The sequence below is a fragment of the Coturnix japonica genome, chromosome 15 (genome assembly GCF_054131305.1).
Source record: "Coturnix japonica strain WE chromosome 15, WE-NBRP24, whole genome shotgun sequence".
Taxonomy (NCBI): domain Eukaryota; kingdom Metazoa; phylum Chordata; class Aves; order Galliformes; family Phasianidae; genus Coturnix; species Coturnix japonica.
The window spans coordinates 1,877,906-1,898,384 of NC_140677.1; the positions used below are offsets into that span (position 1 = coordinate 1,877,906).

Sequence of the window (20,479 nt, forward strand, 5' to 3'; positions counted from 1 at the left end):
GCAGTGTGCTGAGAGGGCAGGTTCTGCAGCAGGAATACAGGTCTGTGGTATCTGTGCACTGTAGTCCAAGTCCATTTCCAATGTGAGCGTGGGTCTGTGGGTGGGAGATCCCCTCTCAATGCAAGACGATGTTATAGTTTGGGTGAGGAAGTGCGAAGTGGACATAGCTAGAGTACTGAATACCACACTTGAATACGAGACTTGCTCTTCAGGGTGCAAGGATAGTTTATTATTGGGCAATCATGTGGAAGTAACACTGCAAACATTTAGTTGGCTATGAATATCTGCTCTTACATAGCATTTCTAAACGGTTAGCTAAGTGAAAATCAACCGTGGTTCTTCCCATACTGCTTTATAGCAGCCAGGCTTGATCTCTGGTTCTGAGCAAACTGGGGGTGTTTTTGTCTCCAGCGAATGGTAGATGCAAATATATTTTGAAGGCAATTAGGCAAAGAGAATAGTTTTATTTTTTGCTTACAACAAACTGCAAGCACAGAATTGCTAGGACAAGGCTGAAGGTTATTTGCTAGGATTATATGCCACATGTCATTAATCTCTTACCCACTGTTTTTTGTTTTTCTTTTATTAGCAGAATTTAAAATTTCCAGGAGAACTGTACAGCACTCTAAGGGCACAGAGTACAAGGCTGAAAATACATGTAACTGGTGGCTGTGTGTGCAGAATGTGCGGCACTAACAGGGTGTTGTGGCTGTTGAGCTGCTGTCAGGGAAGCAGTATCTCTCTGCCAGAGCCCCGGCAACATCAGCTGCCCTGAAATACTACAGATCAGCACATCCAGAAGTGTAGGACTGTCATAAGGCCATTTTCTCTCGCTGTTCTTTAACAGCATTGCACTATAACGATAACAAATGACATAAAACTGCCAAATAGGTCTGCAGGGAAGAACAGGCACATAATTTCCCCAGTGGTGAGAACACATCAGACATTGCTTCCCTTCCTGTATGCCGACCCTATTGGACAGGAGGCTCGGGTGAAAGCTTGTTGTTACCAAGTGATTGTGGCACAGACGCGCAAGTGCTGCATGAAGATGGGGGAGGAAGAGGCCTGCTCTACAGCATCAGACACCTGCTCAACAATTACTTTCTCAAGACAATTTTATGATGTTGTGCAAGTTGGAAGCTGTAATTTTGCTGTCAACCTCGTCCTCCCTGTGTCCTTTTCTCTGGAAAAAGTACAGTGCAAAAGAGATCTCGGTTTTAATTCATTATCTCTGTTATAGTGGTAGAGGCAGCTTTAAGGTTAGGATAGCAAATACACAAGATAGTAATTATTGCTCTTAAGCTTTTCTGGAGGAGAAGGCAAGGGGAGATTTTGCATTAACATAAAATACAGGATAAGGTGACACATGAATGCTTCCATCATGCTGCTTCTCCACTATCAAAGGACACTTGCCTAATCCCAACATGTAACTATCATGTGATTAAAAAGTGAGATCTCATCAACGTATAAAACATCGTGTGTAGCAAAGTACTTGATTTAAATGCATAATTAATAGCTTCACTCAGCTTTGCACCGAAATGCAACTGACAAGGCGTGTATCTGAGAGGCAGCAGGTTCTGCACCAAAACTTTCTTAGTAAAACTACACTGACTTTTTCCACTTTCAGACCGCTGGCTGAAGGGAAGAGAGAAGTTGGAAGCTGTCGGTCTGCAATTTTGGGTGAGTGCTGAATTTTTTTCTTGTTTAGATAAGTTAGTTTAAAAAAACAAACAAACAAACAAAAAAAACACAAAAAAACCCCAAATAACTTCAACCCCAAAATCCAGGCACATCCATTGTTGTAACAATTAAACTTTTACTCACTAAGAACATTTGGCATGTAAAAACATTTAAAAGGTCGCACATCGATAAGTGGTCGTAACGCGTAGAAAACTCTGTGCTTGCTGATTAGGCATCCAGTGTAGCTGCAACCACGCGCTCCACCAGGACCCCCCCTGCTGTGACTGTGTGCAGTCCTGCTGAGAACTCCGGTGGATTCAGAAAAGACAACGTACAAAGCTTCTGTAGGTTCGACTGTCAGTTATGTGTTTATGTTACACCCAGTGCACACACAAACCCTAATGCTTGCGGAGGTCTTCCACTTTAACGTACTAATTTAGTGAAATGCTCAGAGTACTAATTAAATTAAGCCTGGTAAAACTATAGTTCCATATCAGACCTGAGCTTGTTACTGTCTGGTTAGGTTTAACTGTCTTACCTCCTGCTTTTGAGGGAACATAAATCCCATTCACATTTTTCTTTTTCAAACCTGTGTGCCAGGATTTGGTTGTTTTCTTTCAGTTTGGGAGCACTGAGTTGGTTTTTGTCCTAACTGATCATAATGACAGCTAAATGTCAGCTTCATTTGCATGTTGGCTCAGGATATAAACAGAAAAGAATACAAAAAGGAAACATTATTATATGCTGAATTTTTTTTTTGCTGTGTACCTTATGTCAAACAGTTTTGATTCTGCATGTGGCTCACAGTCTAAAAGCCAGACTTCTAGTTATTTGCAGTATTTTGCATACAGTGCAGAGAAAACACTATTCAAATAAATGCATTAAAAAAAAAACAACCAAAAAACCAACCCTGCAACTTAGTTGAAATGTAATCCCATCAAGAAAAAACCACAATATTTTTCTATGACATTTTGGATATATTTTATGTCAAAACATGATCACCAGTCAAACTAGTGACATCTAAAACCAATACAGTATTGTGACTTCTAAAATAAAAAGAACAAAATCAGAACAAAACTGAAGTTATTATAGCTCTGCCTTCATTAAACACCACGGGGTGGTGGCTGAAGCGCAACAAAACTCTGGTGTTCTTCAAAGGTGTCTACTGAATATAATAAAAAGAACAATTAACATTTAGTCTGTTACACTAAAAACCCAGGTGTACATATTTCTATTGCCTGTTAGCTTTACCTAGGCCTTTTCAACTACAACTAAAAGAAAAAAGGTAATTCATTGCCCAAAGTCAAAAACATTCAAATCAGTTGATACAACATTACAGTACAGTCAACTAACATCCTTCAGGGTCTCCTTTCTCTTGGTTTGAGTCCTCAGACCAGCATTTCAATGCACTTCAATGCAGTTTCAAAACTGTATGTTAGCTTTCTGAGATACTGTACTCTACTGATGGCTTCAGAAGAATGGGGTTGTGCTACTTTTGAACCACAGGGTAACCCCAGCCTCTCATTAATTTTATTCAGCACTGTAGTTAGAACAGCATTAAGTTTAGCACAATAACTAAAAGAAGGAAAAGAAAAAAAAAAAAAAAAGAAAAGAAAAAAAGGAAAAGGAAAGAAATGTGGAAGCTAGGTGAAGCTGCCATTTGTGTCAAACAATTGCGATACGCTATACTAAAAAATCCTGAAATATCCACCTGTCCTCACCACTCTGCCACAAACTAGCAAAGTCAAAAATACAAAAGTCTTCAACTTCTCATTTTTGCAGAATAAAGCAAAAAAGTCTTTGTGCTCCTTACTACCAGAAGCAAAATATCCTCTGAGTTACCACATGTAATAGCTTCTGGATGTATCGACTTGGGTTGGCTTGGTCTCTGCAGAACCATCCTTGTCCTTATCGCTGTCGCCTTCCCAGAGATTAATAAGTGGAGGATAGAGCTCATTCAGGGGGATTGAGGAGGTCTTTTGCATATATTTTTTCAATGAATGGTGGTAGTTTTTTCTCTTAAATCTTTTTGCAATGTAAACAGAAATGGAGGCAAGGCTAATTACAGCAAACATTGATCCCATTACCGCTGCCAGAGCAGTGCTGGTTTCTTGGTCTGAAATATCCAGTGCAAAAGCAGCATTTTTTGTTGTAACGTTAACGCAGGACTTTTGTGTTTGTTGGTGGATGTTGGACACAGTTAGACACACTTCATAATCTGTAGAAGGTTGTAAATGTGTGAGGTTATATTCATGTACATCAACTGGGACCCGAGCTGTGTATGTAATGTGAGGGTTGTCAATCTTCATAGTAGCTGAAGACCATTTCAAATTGGAAGTCATGACATTGGAGTTAACTTTCCAAGAAACTAAAATGGAATGCGATTCAGCTTGCTTCACAAAGATTTTCAGAACCTGGGTGCCATCCAGAAGTGTTCCGTTCACGCGGATTGTGGCAACCCTTGTGTCAGCTCCTTCTATGTTCTGAGCAACACAGGTGTACCTCCCAGAGTCTTCAATCTGAATATTGGAGATTTCCAAGGTGCCTTCGTTGCTCAACTTGTATTTGTCAGAGAGGCTTTCAACAGTTACTTTATTTCCAAGGGGAGTGACCCAGTAAATTTCTGGTTCGGGTTCTGCCATGGCCCTACAGTCTAAAAACACCGTCATGCCGATGTCCGAGTTTAAGTGATTTGGAAAAGTCTCATGAGAGATCATTGGAAGACATTGCTCATTTGAATCCTGTATTAGCACTTCTTTTACCTGTTGTCCTCTGTACTCTGGAGGCATGGCGCAGAACATGGAGAGGGGTTCCATGAAGCGGATGTTGGTTTTGTTTGAGTTGATCCAGTGAATGACGCAGTCGCACCGGAGGGGGTTGCTGTGGATGCTAATCTCACGCAGGTTTGGGAGAGACTCCACTGTTTTTTGGTAGACAGCGTTCAAGGCGTTGTTGTTCAACATCAAACTCTCTAGGGCAGGGACGTTGCGAAATGCCAAACGATGGATGTAGGACAGCTTTGGGTTGTTGGTGGCTTCCAGCTTTGTAAGTTCAGGCAGGTTGTCCAGCGCATACCTATCCACAGAAACCAGCTCTCCCATATTATTGATTCCAAGCTCTTTCAATCTGAGCATGTTTCTGAAATCACCTTCTTGAATTTTATGAATTGGATTTTTGTTGAGATCCAGGAATTTTAGATTTGGAACTTTCTCAAGTGCAAGCTGAGGAACTTTTACCAATTTGTTGTCGTAAAAGGAAAGACTTTCAAGACTGTCCAAGCCTACCAAGGCATTACCAGGGATGTCTGTAAGATACATACCTGCTAAAACAAGACTCCTTAGATTGGAGAGTGGTTTGAAGTTCATATCTAGTATTCCAATCACTGGGTTTTCTCCAATCATAAGAATCTCTAAGTTAGGAGTAGAATCAAACCAACGGCTGTCAATAACCTTCAATTTGTTGGAGTTGAGATGTAATCTCAAAAGATTCTTCAGGCCAGAGAATGCATTTGCAGAGATGCTGCTTATCTGATTGTGATTTATATATAACTCCTGAAGATTGCAAAGGTCTTGCAAGCAGTAGTCAGTCATCTCCATGATCTGGTTTTCTTCCAGGTGCAAAGTAGTCAGCTGAGTAAGATTTGAAAGCCCCACGTCTTTGATGCTCGTGAAGTTGTTTTGTGAAAAATCTAACTCTGTTAAATTAAATAGCAGTTGGAGTTCGTCTGTGGTCTTTGCAATATTGTTGCTTTGTAACAGAAGGACTTGAGTATCACTGGAAAGATTGCTGGGGATTTTTGTTAAACGAAGGTCATTGCAGTCAACTGTTGTGGCTTCCCTGTATGTTGACTGTGGTGTAAACCATGGCCTGATTTCACATACACAAAGCTGGGGACATTCATTGCTCTGTACGGAAGACTCTGTTAATGAATTCGTTAGCAATTCTAGCACCACCTGGCAAACAGTTAAAACTAATCTAATCTTAGCCATGCTGGTCAGCTAGAGAATTCAGCTCCCCAGCCCCTTAAAATAACAACAGAGTAAGGGTGTAATTTGTTGTCTGGCAGGAAATGTAAAGCTTAAAATCTGGTGTGAAAGGCTTGGACGTCCAGAAGATGAAAGCTGATTTTGTAAGGTTAGAGAAGACAATAAATGCTCTGAAGGCTCTCAGCTGCTCCTCTGTGTTCCAGGATCTTCTACAAATCCGTGCTTGAAGATGTTCCTGAAAACAGACAAGGAAACATTATGCTCATGTGTCATATATAGTTCATGTATTCTTCCTCTGTCCTTTAAAGAAAAGGACCTGTGACAACATTTGTAAGTATTTTAACATTCAGATCTCTTAAGAAAATTCATACTTGGGTACCGTAAGGTATATAGAGGTTAGAACTCTCCTCTATTTCAGATGTGCATGAGAAAACTCTGATCATTCGGGAGTGACTATTAAAATAGATGTAATCATCTGAAAAGAAAGCTTCCATATATCTCTTATTTTTACTATCCAATATTGGTTTGAATGGCTTAGGATATGTTAAAGGGTCCAGGACAGGCTTTTGAGTACAGACAGATACCAAACTGAGTGTTCAGAACACAATCCCAAATAGAATTCAGGCTGAGAGTGTTATCCCAATAACTTCTATTTTGGGTATAGAGAATTATGGCATAGAAATATGTGGCTTTCTCCGTTTCAAAGCGATAGCATAAGAACTTTGACAAAATTCACCCAAGTTAATCAAATCAGTTCCAGATAATAGTTTAGATTTAATCCAGCTAAGCACCAAACAATAACACCAAATATGATTAAATGTCTGTGTTGTCCTTATTTTAGCTATTTGTACTGTATTGTGTGTCATGTGGAATATTTACCCTAATTCCAAACTACCAAATAAACTACAGAATTCATATATGTTTACACTGAAGTTCACACATGGCACATGTTTAAAGGAAACTGATGGTGTCCATCAGGCCTCTCAAAACGTGAGGTAATGCTTTATCTCGTTCTACAATGATTGCAGTTGATTATGTTAATTACAAAGAGATTAACTGTCTGAAAACCCTCAAGTTGTGCTTTGTCTGAGAAAGACTACGAAAAGCTCATAAACTGTAGTATTAGAAAATAGGAAGAAGCTGCTTTGTTTTGTTTTTAATTAGAATACGGTGAAGCCTCAACTTAAAGCCCACCAAAAATATCTCTATTAAACAGAAGAATTAAATACAACTTTTAAAAATAGTCTTAGTTATCTAGATAGTGGTGACAGGAATGACATTTATAATACATAATTATTGCAAAATCTGGTCAGCATATTAAATACCATATTTCAGATTGTGGTCAGCAGTACAAACCAAAGAGCGTTCTTATTTTAGTGCGCTGTTATTTGTTCTGTGGTTGTATTTTGGATGAAGAGAACCAGGAACATTCGCCAGAAAGCATTTGACCCTGCTGAGTTAAGATTTTCTGTCTGGTAGTGAAGATTTCAATTAGAGATGAGAAGACCATACTGGAGGGGGGAAAAAAACAAATGCAGAACAAACACTCCTTTTCAAATAACTTTGAACTGATGAAAGAACTGAATACAACATTAACTGCACTAGGAAAAAAAATCCTAATGGCACTGCAGTTGTAAGAATATACACTACCACAGAGTGATGGGGAAGGTGACATAAACTGAGTTATTCTGGCTTTTATAGAAGCTTCTCTCAGTAACAGTCCATTTGTAGCTGATGCAAAATACAGTCCTAGCAATACTGATGATGTCAGAAGTTTAATTAATTCCAGATTTTCCAGCATTTGCAGTATTTGCCATGTAATAATTCATGATTTAATTCAATAACGATCTCAGAGAGTTACTTAAGAAGCCTCAAGTTGCTGTTATATGTGGTCTGTTCCCTTGCAATATGGACATTTCTCTTCCAGCTTTGCAGCACTGGCTCAGAGTGAGGCAGAAAAGAAGCAGGACCGGGCATCAATGTGCACCAAACCAGATAGCTCTGCAGGAGGTAATACTGCTCCAATCCTTCACTCCTTCAAAGCCTGTCCTGCAACTTTTTCCTAGGTGGATGTACAGGAAGATGTCCGTGCCTTATAAAGCTGCAGTCCCTACTGATGCGTTAGCACTGATTTAACTCTGATGTAGTTATACGAATCATGTAATGCTTTAAAAATGAAACTGCCTGAAAAAGGCTTCAAAGCATCTTTTAGAATGTGGGGGAGCATGTCCTGATTCGAAAAAAAATAAATAAAAATCAGTCATTTGTCAAATATTTATATCATCATTCACATTACATTTGTTATTCCTCCTTCCTAAGAAGGCATTTCTGGATTAACTGAATAGACTTCTGGTATTTTGATCACTGTAGGAATATAATTTTTCAAGCTAACAGTGACACTTTCTCTTCTCTAGTTACTTGCTACTACAAATGGATTTAATTCTCTTCAACTGGAAAATGTTCTTCAGAAATGACCTGCGCATTATTGTCTCCAATCTCCCCCAGCCCAGGGCAGCATGGATCAAGCTAGAAGTGAAAATCCATCGTAGTATAAAAGTAAGTTCTGATCAGCTCCATGTGCCCAGCCAGTCTAATGCTGTGCTTTGAGAATGATATACAGAGGCCACAGCACAGGGAAAGGCTGAGTCGTGGACTTCTGAATTACCTAAAAACTAAAAAAGTTATCAGTGGGAAAAAATAAGTGTGCTATGGTATTTAATATAGCTAAATAGTAATTGCTGTTCTGTGCAGTGGTTTATATATGCTGTGCTGGGTTTGTTTGTGGATAAGCTGAAGGACACCTGAGCTTTGAAAACAAACTCTCTGACAGTATATTGTTCAAAATGACCACTGATGAAAAATGGCAGAGACAAGCAGATAAAGCAGGCACGGCTCCTAGGAAAGAGGGAATATTCCCAGCTCCCACTGAAGTCAGTGAGGCTGAATTAAGAAGAATTTAAGTGCCAGCACGTGGTCGTTACTTGCTGATATCTCAGTGTTTTTGCCTAGTGAGAATCATTCTGTATTGAGCTACTGTGTTTGGGGTTTGTTTGTTGGAAACAAACACAGTACCTCCAAAGTAGCTGGATGCAACAGGAGCCAGTGAGAAGTTGAGGGGGCTGGTTCAGAAGGTTTCAGCTCTGGAAAGCCATGCATTTAACACTTGCTCCAGAAAAGGGCCATGTAAAATCTTATTTTTTTCTGAAACTGATTTTTAATGGAGGCCTTGTGATTGGTGGACGTTGTTTTGACTGCATGTTAGAAACTATATATTTAAAAAATATATGTTGCGTGGGGAAACTGCCAGGCCTGGGAGGTGCAGTGCAAGCTGTCCTGGTGAGGCTCTGCATTGACTCTGTGCTTTAGGCATCAGCTTTTAGCATTCTCTGCCTTCCTCTCGGTTTATGAAATTCATTTTTCTTAGTGCACCAAACCACTACAATAGTCATTACAGGTGTGAACTTGCTATCAGCAGAAATAACGCTTAATTTTATGGGAGATGCATAGATGGAATTATTTTGCTAGGGGCTAAATAAATACATTTTCCATAGCACCTCTCAATTCCCAGAGCATTAAGAAACCACATTTCTGTCAGTAAGCAAATCCACAGCTGATGTCTGAGCTATCAGCGTGCTCATATTTCTTGAAGACTGAAGATGTGATCATCATTCTTGCTTTTTCCCTCACAGTAATGCAATGGGGAGGATCCGTATCCATCTGGTTTGTGAAAACTGCTTAACTTAATTTGTTTTGCCAAGGGAAGAAAACAGTAGGGAAGAAGGGGGGGAGGGCATTTGGTTCTGGGAGAGGAGGTTCCCCACTGCAGTGTTCCTGCCCTAGCGGAGAGCAGTTAATTGCTCAGTTGTTGGGGTGGTCCAAGCAAAAGGCAGGGTTAAGTTCACATCATAGTAACAGGAGAATGTTAAGGAACAATCCTGAAAAAAAACAACCCTGTTCATCACAGTGTTCATAGTTAATTTGCCAACTACAAAAAATAGATGCTGAATGTATTTTCTTGGCCAAAGGAAGATGAAGCTTTGTCACTTCAGTGGCAGTTGTATTAATGGTCACTGTTAACAACTGCTGAAAAAAGAAACGCTATAGTTTGCACAGGGCTGTTTGTGTACCTGCTTACAAACAGCTATGCTAGTACAGAAAAAAAGCATCACCCTCTCCATAGTTAAGTAGTTCATTCTTGAAAAAGTCCCCTTCTATTGCAAGTAGCATCAGCGCAGATTTTGGTTGGCAGCCATATATGCTAAACACGCCTAGGTAGGAGTCTGAGGGATCAGATACATGGAGAAAATTACCTCGGGCTAAGACAAGCAATTTATTTTGTGCTCGCTGTGAGCCAGAAGCACACGCTGATGTGCAGCACCTCCCCGTTTCTCCACAGTGCCATTTTCATCCAGTGAGCCTGAGCAATGCAGCTAGTCTTTTGGAAAATTGTCTGTTGTGCTAATGTTCTGTTAATGACTTGTGCAGCTTGCTTATTTCCCCATCATCATCGTTTGTGAAACGACTGCTGTCTGAGCTCCCCGCAGCGCTGTGCTGCTCAGGGATGCTCAGAGGAGGTACCACGTTCTGTGCTCAGGAGGGCTGTGGGGAAGCAGCAGTGGGGATGGCCTGGGCCATGCAGCCAAGTTATGGCAGCACAAAGGCTCAGTAATGCACATCTGTATGATCTGGAGAGCCTTCAGATAAAGTACAGGGATCTGCTGAATGCAGAGCAGAATGGATGTAAAGCTGTACTGAGTCAGGGGCAGAAGGAACCCACTGGGGGGTAGGGATGCTGTGACAGGTCGCCATGGCCTGGTGCAGGTACAGCCCATGGGCCTGCTTGGGCCTCAAGCCTCTACCCCCAAGTGAGAACAGCTGGCCCCAGTTGGGCTGGGACATGGACAATTGTAAGAAAAGGATGCTGAGCTGAGGTGTCTGCAGACCTTCATCCATGTATTTTGTGTAGAGGAAAACTGAGCTTGGTGCTGCACTGCACTTTAAAGGTAATCTTCAATAGTACGACGTAAGGGAGACATTCACGTACTGCCAGAGGTAAGTGTACGTGCAGCCACTAACCTGTTATGACAGTAAGTACAGCACAGAACAGCCACTAACCTGTTATGGAAGTAAATACAGCACAAAACCTTCTCTGAAGTGTTGTGTTCCCATAATCAGGTCTTACTCCAGGCAAGAGCTGCAGTGACCTTGTGTACCTCCTAGAGAAAGCCTGCACCTGGACTCAGAGGTTAACAACCTGGATAGCTGCAACTAACCAGTGTGGAGAGCTCATTTCCCAAGAGTCACGTTTAGAAGTGCAGTCCTGTCTGTTTGTAGAAATATTGAGGAATTGTGTCTGATAGCAAGCTTTTTATATGGAAGTTTTTAAAGTCGTGGATGTCACCAGGAAATAAGATACTGACAAGATTGCATGGATAAAATACAGAAAAGTCAAGCTTGAATGATGCAAGTCGCTTGAAAAAGCATACCAGAATCTGAAAACAAGAGTTTGTTGTTAAAAGCAAAGAGAGAAGAAAGGGCTTATAGAATATGCAATAATAATGGTACAGAGGCTTCAAAACATGCTTTCAGGGATTTGTAATATTTACAGTTTGCGTTTTGTTTTATTTTTTCATACAAGTAATGCACTGCTTTTTAAACCACATCTTTTTGTCTGCTCATACGTTCCATCAAAATAAAGCCAGTGTTTAATTTTAGGGAAAGCTCCAGGGAAGCAGGGAAAGCTCTGATGAGAAGGCGATTTGCTGTGTTTGAGAAGACAACCTCAGCATGCTTTATCTGTATCCTTTTGTAAAATACTAGCCTTATCTCCATGGAGGAAATGCAGAGAGCATCCTCTTCCTAATTCTTGCACTTCAGAAACAGTCTATTACATCTGACATGTTTAAAATTTCCAATTTATTGTGGGCTTACTCTTATTACAGCTTGCATCTGATGCAATGCTTTTCACTAAAATACTGAAGTAATTTTGTGGGAGAGAGAAGAATTCCTTTCATTCATTTACTGATCTTGAATACAGGATACAAGCATAGTACTGTTACTGTACATGGATGGCCCATCAAATCAACCTTGGAATTGCAACCCTGCTTGTCATCTGTTTGAAAATCTCTTGCAAATTACCATTAACAAGTCATATTAGAAACATCAGGAATAATAAGTGCTTTCAAACAGTGGGTTGTCAAATTACATAGTCTGTTTGTTCCTTGGGAAGGAAAAATTCATGAAAGCATTTAAAAGCCTTGAAAACCTGAAAGGCAAGACATGTTTGTTCAGCAGTAATATATATCAGAAACTCAACTTACTTTCTTAGCATGTTTATTTTCATAAGAAAATGTTTGTTTTCATGAGAAAAATAGATTAATCTTGAGAAAATACGGTCTGTTCTTTTGTGCTCATGACTGTAGTTTTCATCTCCTCCTACACAAGGTCTGGTCCTGTTTAGTACCAGACAGTAGTAAAGCTTTTATTTCATTCACTGGAGAAGAATCATGTGCCTTATTATTATCCTCATTCTATGTAATTACCAGATAAAATTATTTGAATAAATTGGCTTTCCTGACAACCAACCAAATCATTTCTATGTTGGCTTAAAAGCCAATTTCATCTCCTTGTAGCACTTCTGCACTGGAAAGCAGGACAAGTACCTGGAGCAGCAAAAGCAATGTGCCCCAGCCCGGCCCTCACCCCACTGAGAATCTGGGACTGCTCCACAAAGATGGCACATCCCTCTGCTAACCTGCATGTTTTGCTTTCCAACAGATCAAAGGTACAGTGGCTGATGAAGGACGAAACATGGAAATTCATTCATTTCCAAATGTACATGCTGTCATGTATTCATATCCTCCTGTATATTTTAAATGCTAGGGAGAATTTAAATCTAATTGGTTTTAGCTTGTAGAGCGTCAAAAATTTACAGAGCATAACTAATTTTGGGAGACCTGTTCCAACTATTTTTTCCATTAAGTGTATTTGCTGGCTAAAGCATGAAAAAAGACAAACATTACAGAAATAGTACTGCATCTTCTAATTAAAGAACAGGCAGAATTTGATCTTAGCGCGTTCCAAATCTCTGAAGCAAATGAAAGGGTCTGAAGAACTTGTTACTCATGGGAGCGTGTGCTTCCTGGGGATTTCATGCTATGATGACTCAGGCAATAAGAAGCAGAGACAACAGGGGCCAAACCAAAATTAAGAAAAATAACAAAATATAAATGGTAATTAATAAAAAAAAAGGAAAGAAAGAAATAGCTGTAAAAGAACTATGGGCATATAAAAGCTTGGGCTGGGCTTGGCGTTAAATTCCTGGTTTGTTTGTTTTTGAGTACTCCAAGAGAGAAGCCAACTTTGCTAGCGGATGTTTTAAAAACACTTCCATGTGGAACACAGGAATATTCTTAATCAGAAGAATATGGATGCCACAACTGCACAAAACTTTCAGAGCGCAATGGAAAAATCATCATCATCATCATCTCTCCTTGCAGACTGGCTTTCTGGCAGCGTGATTACTTGGCTTCCTACGCAGTTCTAGATCAAACTCCAGTTAATGAGTCATTCAGGATCCTCGTGGTTGGGAAAGACCCCAGTGCGTAAGTAGTTGTTACTACAGTAAAAGATGACAGAAAATCTCCTAGAAATGGTAGCCCGTAGATACTCATCTCAGTTTTTATTTAGGTATATGTTATAAAAAGAACATATAGTGGTGCTGGCTTTAGGACGCTCATAAGACTTGTTAAAAGAGCAGACGTAGGTGTGTGTGCGTATGTACGGTACATGGAATAAGCAAATCATATACAGTCCTTTATCTTCAGGCAAGAAGAAAAGAGTCAGGTGTTTTTTTCTGTTGATCTTTGTTGCTACTTTAGCAATTGTTTCCTGCAGCTGTACTATGTATGTAGTTTTCAATTATGGGTGATTAAGTATGAATCTATACTTTACTATTAGCTACATCTATATCTACTCCAATTATATGTGTAGTGTGCGTACACAGACACCAGCTGCTAGAATAAAATAGACTTTTATTGATTTTTTTTCCCAGAGTTATACGCCTGCAAGATCAAATTTTCTATTTCTGAGCTATATTTACATGTAAATGTTAATAAAACCATATATCAACTTGCCTGACATAAGGGCCCCTTATTGTTCACTCAAGACTAGCAATAACAACATAAAAAGATTTATCATGGGAGGTGCTGAGAGATCTAATAGAAAGGCTGTTAGCACTGAGGCAAAGATTTGGAGCTCGGCCAAGCTGAGATGGGATAGAAGTAATTCCATTAAATGGCCATAGATTTGTTTTTGGTAGTCGTCTGAAGAAAGGTTTTGTTCCCATCTATGAAAAAAGTTATTTTCTCTCTAGTCAAATAGCTGTATTAAATGACCCTCCCCTACCACTCCTGGCAAGTTTTCTGTGCTTTTGAATGGGTTTCTACGTGAAGTTCCCATTTGTCTGAGGGCCTTCTACTGCTTCCATTCACCACTGATAACATCAGCTACTCTGTAATGAGAAAATAAAGCATTGAATGGCACATATGTTTTCTATCATTATTTCACTCCAAAACTTTTGCAGTAAGCAATGCTTGAAATGCAGAGCAGGTCATCCACCACATCACCTGACAACTACATCCCATTCAACTGAGAATGGAGAAGACGTTAATAGCCTATATTTACTGATTTCTTCTTGTCTGAAGTGTCACCTAAATCTCGGGTCTTTGTTCTATATAGAGAACAGATTCCAACCTTGCTTTGAGAAGTTCAGGCTGTGGATATATATGTACATAGAAAAAAATAGGTATTGATATGTTTAAGAATAGACCTATGAATCGTTCCGTTAGCTCCAGCCCTCAGTCTTGTCACTGCCAAGTCAGCAGTTCCTCCACAGATGGGTTTATTTCATAAGTGCTTGCAGAAGTGCTGCATGTCGCAGAAAACAAGTTATTTTAGGTTAACAAAACTCTACAGATAAATCTTTACCTAATTAAGGTGATTTATCCAGGTGCAGTAACGCTTAGTCTGTCTGTACTAGACTTGTCTCACTTGCCAACTAACTTGCAAAGAACATTTATCTGGTTTTGCTCAGTGCCTCATGCTGCAACGAGCTGCTTGTAGAGACCTGCTCTTCCAGCCAGCTCACCTACCTCCTGTTCACCTATGGGTCAAGTAAGTTATCGCTTAACACATCTGTTCATTGTCTATTGTGAGCAGTGGATCTCTGTCAATATTTACTATTTCTGTTAAGAGTGACAGATCGTTTGTAATTTAAAAAATGAGCAAGGCCAATCAGTAGCTCATCTGCATCCCAGTAATTATATGCAGCACATTAGCAAGGTATGCATTTACTAAGTATTTTTGGACTTGCTTAATCAAATAAATGAAATGATGCATGAAAAAAAAAACACAACAGAATATGGGGGATTAATTGTAACAATGGCAGACAAAATAAGGCAATTCAAGACGAGCTTAGTAATTGTCCCAAATAGCATTTGTGTGTTTATTAGTAGTTACTTAATCTTTGATTCTTGATCACGTTGTGGGCCAACCCATGAAAATCACAGAGCCTTGGAGCATGTGGTCCATAAGCAGACAGGAGAGCCCTGGCTGCCATCAGAACAGATGCTCTGAGAGCGTGAGTGTGCTGTGCCCCTCTGGTTGTGCTGCTCAGTCATGAGTCGCACAGAGCTTAATATGAATCCAATTTTATGTGAACTCCAAAGACTGCATTTTGCTTAATGACCATCAAGTTATGTTCACTGCACAGAAGTAGTTGTGAATGAAATACAAAAAGAATCATGGAGGGGAGTATGATGTATCAGGCTCCAGTAATAAGAGGAGAAGGCAAAGGACCGTTTCCCTTGAACTGGAGCATGCCCATGCCTTCCCCCATCTACTAATGCCATCTTTAAACCTTGACTCTGGCAGGATAACCACTGCTGACCTCTGGTGAAATACCCCACTGAGAGACAACGCTGCAGCCTTACAGAGGTCGAGGTCTGCATTAACCGTATTGGCAGCAGGGAAGCTCCTCCAGGCTTGGGAGGTACTGAACAAAGGCCTTGGTGCTGAATGGGAAAACCAGGTGCTTCTGGAAGGTAAGACTCCATACCTGTACAAAGCCAAAGGGGCACAACAGGCACAGACCTCCTGGAGAAGGCTCAGCTTCAAGAAGGTCAGTGTTCCTGCTCTAATCAAAGCTGACTGATGCTACCTTCACGGCTGCTGCTTAAATTAAATACCTGGAAATGAGATGCTGATAATCTCTAGAATTCCTAAACAAAACTTGTAATTCATGCCTACAGTGTTAAACCAACCACTTCAGTTTGTGAAGTGGCCAAGGAAAATACTGCCCTGTGTTACCACCAAGGGCCAGAGGTCAGCACTTAAAGGGAGAGTTATTTGGCATGAGGCTCTTGCTATATGAAGTAAGAGAGAGCGAGCTGTTTCTCTATAGCACTTTTGTAATGTCTGTGCATTCTCAATACAGCATCCTGTTAAGTATTTCATGACTTATTTACAACTGCTTTTCCCGTATCTTTAAGTATATATAAGAAACCAACAAACAGGTATCTGCTCCTTTTTGTGTACTTCATCTTTAGAAACTGCTCCGAGTAAAAATCTGTTCCCATTCTTTGGGGAGTTCGGTCAGCTGGAGGGTCAAGAAGATGCTGGCTTATACCACCAATCAAATTAAAATCTTACAAATTAGACGGTGAAGTTACGAAAGCATTCAGTGTTTTACAGTGGAACTTAAGAGCAGACACTAATTCTCTTCCCATTGATGCCAAAGACTTCTGCTTTCTTCATGAGGAAGAGAATTAGGCCAACTCAAAATAGGCCAATCCAGTATTTTCCTTCAGTGCCACACATAAAAATGAAAGATGACATCTAAATTGCAAAACAAAATTCAAATAAAGTTGCGAGGCTTCAGGAAGCAAAAAGAGGAGTACCTTAGTCCAGGTACATCTCAAAATGGGATGGAGGCATGCCCTGTTACTGGCCTGATGAAACCAATTAGTGGAGGGTTAATTAATCAGCTGCAAGAAAAGAGTAGCCCTCTGATTTCTCTTTTCAAGCACTCTGTTTTAGAGAAGCAGGATTAGCACGCACTGACAAAAGCAGCTCAAAGCTGGGTACGAGTCAAAAACACGAGCCTACCTTATAGCAAGGCACACACTAAGGGCAGAGCTGACGATGAGTATGGGAGCACTTTCTTCCTATAGTGAACCTGGGCGCAGCACCCAGCAATGCTGGCATTACCACCTCCGGCACAGCTGGATAAGGTAAGGTGCTGCACTCAGAAGTGACGTTCTGGGTTGTTTTAGGTAAAAAACAATAGTATTTTGTGTTTACCACAGCATTTAAGGCCTGATCCTGCTAATTACTTAGGATTTACTGTGGGAGCTCTATGCATCCTGCGGGACGGTGCTGCAATGCTTTGGGCTGAGATGTGGGCTCGCAGCAAATTACCATTGCATAAACAGACGGCAGGGCTGAATGGATTTATGCGCTGCCCAAAACTTTGCATAGATTTTCAGCAGTTCCTTGTCTACAAAATGTCTGCCAGAAAAAAACCCCATCATGAGCTTGGGAGGATGAAGTATCACACGTGTATTGTTCATGTAGCCATGGTAACCTACAAATGCCACCAGTGTTTCCATTTCATACACAAATGAGGGGACAGCTGTGGAGACCACATGTCTGCCAATGGAATAATACATGTGAACTAGGATGGCTTGGCCAGAAAATTACAACTCATTTATATTAATCAGGGCTTCAAAGAACGTCCATCTCTGCAGAGATAAAGTCCACGGGAAAAAAAGAGTGGTTTTGTTTCTCAGAGTGTTCGGCTCTTTGGTAAACATCTTCACCATCCTCCTACTTGCCGATGTAAAAGTAGCAGTACTGTGAGCAGCCACTGCCCTTCTGCAAATGTCACTTCACTTTTTTCCTCGTTGTGGGCTTTATTTTGCTGCCTGCCTTTAAGTCCGGCCCAGCCCAAAGCCCACCTGGGAAAACAGCAGGTCCCAAGCAGGCAGAAATTAGCTCGGAACTCAAAACAAAGTGAGAAAACAACCCCACCACCACTTCTTTGTTTGTTTTACTTATTGATATCATTGATATCAACAGAAATACAGCCTAGCAACCTCACCAATACAAAACCATGGCATTTTCAGCAACTACTGAGCTGCAGTACAGGCAGGGCTGTGATGCACAGCACTCCGGGTGCCCCTCGGAGCACTGAGCAGCAGCAGAACAGCTCGCAATGCTCAGCAAAAGTTTCCCTGGATGCTGCAGTGCCACGCTGCTATGGCACCTCCAACAAAGGCTGCTGCATCGGGGCTGGCACTGCAGGCAGCCGGCACTGCTCCACGCACCGGGGCACTGCAACGTGATGGTGTGAGCCTTCACGAGTGCCCACTTAAAGGAATGAGTCTTCTATGAGACCCAGACTGAAATCCATCTATGTGTGCTGTGAAAGCAGAGCTGGGTTCGAGTCCCGTTAAACCAACGGGAGCAGAAGTTTCTTGTTGCAGCCTGTTGGGATGCTCTCAGCGTGGGTTTATTCACGTTAATTAAAAACAAACAATGGTTTGTCCACAGTTACCATTACAACGCCGTTATCCCTTTGTAACCTACACAACTTGATACAAAACCCTACTACTTTCAACAGTCAGCAATATTATTGAGGTCCATTCTACAGCTAAACGGAAGATACTTGATGGCATCCCACCAACTGACTTTTTCAAGTCCTAAATGCTTCCAGCACTGGTGGCTTTTGTAGGGACAACGGCACACTTCAGCCCAACCCTTCAGACACCCGTTGGTGCCGATATTCAGCTTTGGACATCTGAAGCATCTGCAAGATCACCTCGTGCACCCCTCCATCCCTCCCAATGAGAAGTTTATTGCCTCGTTCAGATGCAGTTTTGGTTTACGGGGCACCTTTAAGTCTGCGCAGAACACCGAGGGGTTCACAGAGCGGCTTCGTTCGAGATTCTCGCGGGGCTCACGGGGCTCCTTCGGGACACACACGGCGATGTGGGGCGGATTGCGGCTCTTCCCGGTTCCCCAGCGGGCAGCGCTCTCCGAAGCGGCAGCGGCGCATCCCGGGGCCACCCGCCGCGCTGTCCGCGCAGCACCGCGCCCGACCCGCAGCCCTGCGGCAGCGCGGCCACACTGCGCGCGATTTTCAGCCCCGCAACCGGAGCCAGCGGGCAGAGGGGAACCGATGAGAGGTAGAACCGCCCCCATACACACACACACACACACCCCGGCAATATCGGCACAGCGAGGTGCCGCCAGCACCACGGAGCGAGGCACGCAAAGACGCCGTATGGACCCGGCCTCGGTTCGGCGGTGTCCCCGCGCACACTGCGCCTTTATCCCGCGCTCCATTGTTCCACCGAGGGCTCCTTGTCTGCTCCCATCGCTCCCCGTGAATGGACGAGGCCACACAGCTGCGGGACGCGCTGCCATTCGCATGTAAATCAGGGGGCGCGGACAAGCGCTGCAAACTTCAGCCTGGGGCGCGCACCCCGACGGGCGAATAATAAAATACCGATATCCCACCATAGGGCCGCCGTGCACCGCAGCGGGCAGCAAACTTTACCCCCTGCCGGGCATCCTCGCGTTGTTCCCCGCCCCCCATCGGCACTTACCGGCTCACGGGGCGGCGCTGCCCGCGCAGCCGCTCCGCTCCACAACGCGGCGGCGGCGCCGACATCCGCGGCGGGAGAAGGCGGACGGAGCGCACGGAGCAGCGCAGCCCCCAGCTGCCAACTGCCCGCCCGCCACACCGCTCTGTGCCGCCGACGGCGAGCACCTGGGTAGGCGCCGGCGGTCAGCTGACGGGCTGCGCGCTGATTGGCTGCTCGGCACCATCTGCGAGGGGCGGGGCGAGGAGAGGCCACGCCCACTGCGTGTCGCTCCGCCCCGCGTAGCCCCGCCCCCAGGGAGCTGATAGCGGCCATAGGTGTGTGATATAGGGAGCTGATAGCGGCCATAGGTGTGTGATATAGGGAGCTGATAGCGGCCATACGTGTGTGATATAGGGAGCTGATAGCGGCCATAGGAGTGTGATATAGGAGCTGATAGCGGCCATAGGTGTGTGATATAGGAGCTGATAGCGGCCATAGGTGTGTGATATAGGGAGCTGATAGCGGCCATGGGTGTGTGATATAGGGAGCTGATAGCGGCCATGGGTGTGTGATATAGGAGCTGATAGCGGCCATACGTGTGTGATATAGGGAGCTGATAGCGGCCATAGGAGTGTGATATAGGAGCTGATAGCGGCCATAGGTGTGTGATATAGGAGCTGATAGCGGCCATAGGTGTGTGATATAGGGAGCTGATAGCGGCCATAGGTGTGTGATATAGGGAGCTGATAGCGGCCATAGGTGTGTGATATAGGGAGCTGATAGCGGCCATGGGTGTGTGATATAGGGAGCTGATAGCGGCCATGGGTGTGTGATATAGGGAGCTGATAGCAGCCATAGGTGTGTGATATAGGGAACTGATAGCGGCCATGGGTGTGTGATATAGGGAGCTTATAGCGGCCATGGGTGTGTGATATAGGGAGCTGATAGCGGCCATGGGTGTGTGATATAGGGAGCTGATAGCGGCCATGGGTGTGTGATATAGGGAGCTGATAGCGGCCATGGGTGTGTGATATAGGGAACTGATAGCGGCCATAGGTGTGTGATATAGGGAACTGATAGCGGCCATGGGTGTGTGATATAGGGAGCTGATAGCGGCCATGGGTGTGTGATATAGGGAGCTGATAGCGGCCATGGGTGTGTGAT

The 20,479-nt window shown here is 42.8% G+C and overlaps 1 protein-coding gene across 1 annotated transcript; it reads right to left on the minus strand.

Moving 5' to 3' along the window:
- Nucleotides 1-207: 207 nt before the first annotated feature.
- Nucleotides 208-19,480, minus strand: LRRN1 (leucine rich repeat neuronal 1). Its single transcript, XM_015875419.3, has 2 exons — nt 19,337-19,480; nt 208-5,901 (listed from the first exon to the last, which is right to left on the minus strand). The coding sequence occupies exon 2, from the start codon at nt 5,667-5,669 to the stop codon at nt 3,519-3,521; it is 2,151 nt and encodes a 716-aa protein (XP_015730905.2). The 5' UTR covers nt 5,670-5,901; nt 19,337-19,480; the 3' UTR covers nt 208-3,518.
- Between the last annotated feature and the right edge of the window lie 999 nt (nt 19,481-20,479).

What these genes read in the sequence shown, in the direction of transcription:
- LRRN1 (XM_015875419.3), bottom strand. Translation starts at nt 5,669, where the DNA reads ATGGCTAAGATTAGATTAGTTTTAACTGTTTGCCAGGTGGTGCTAGAA.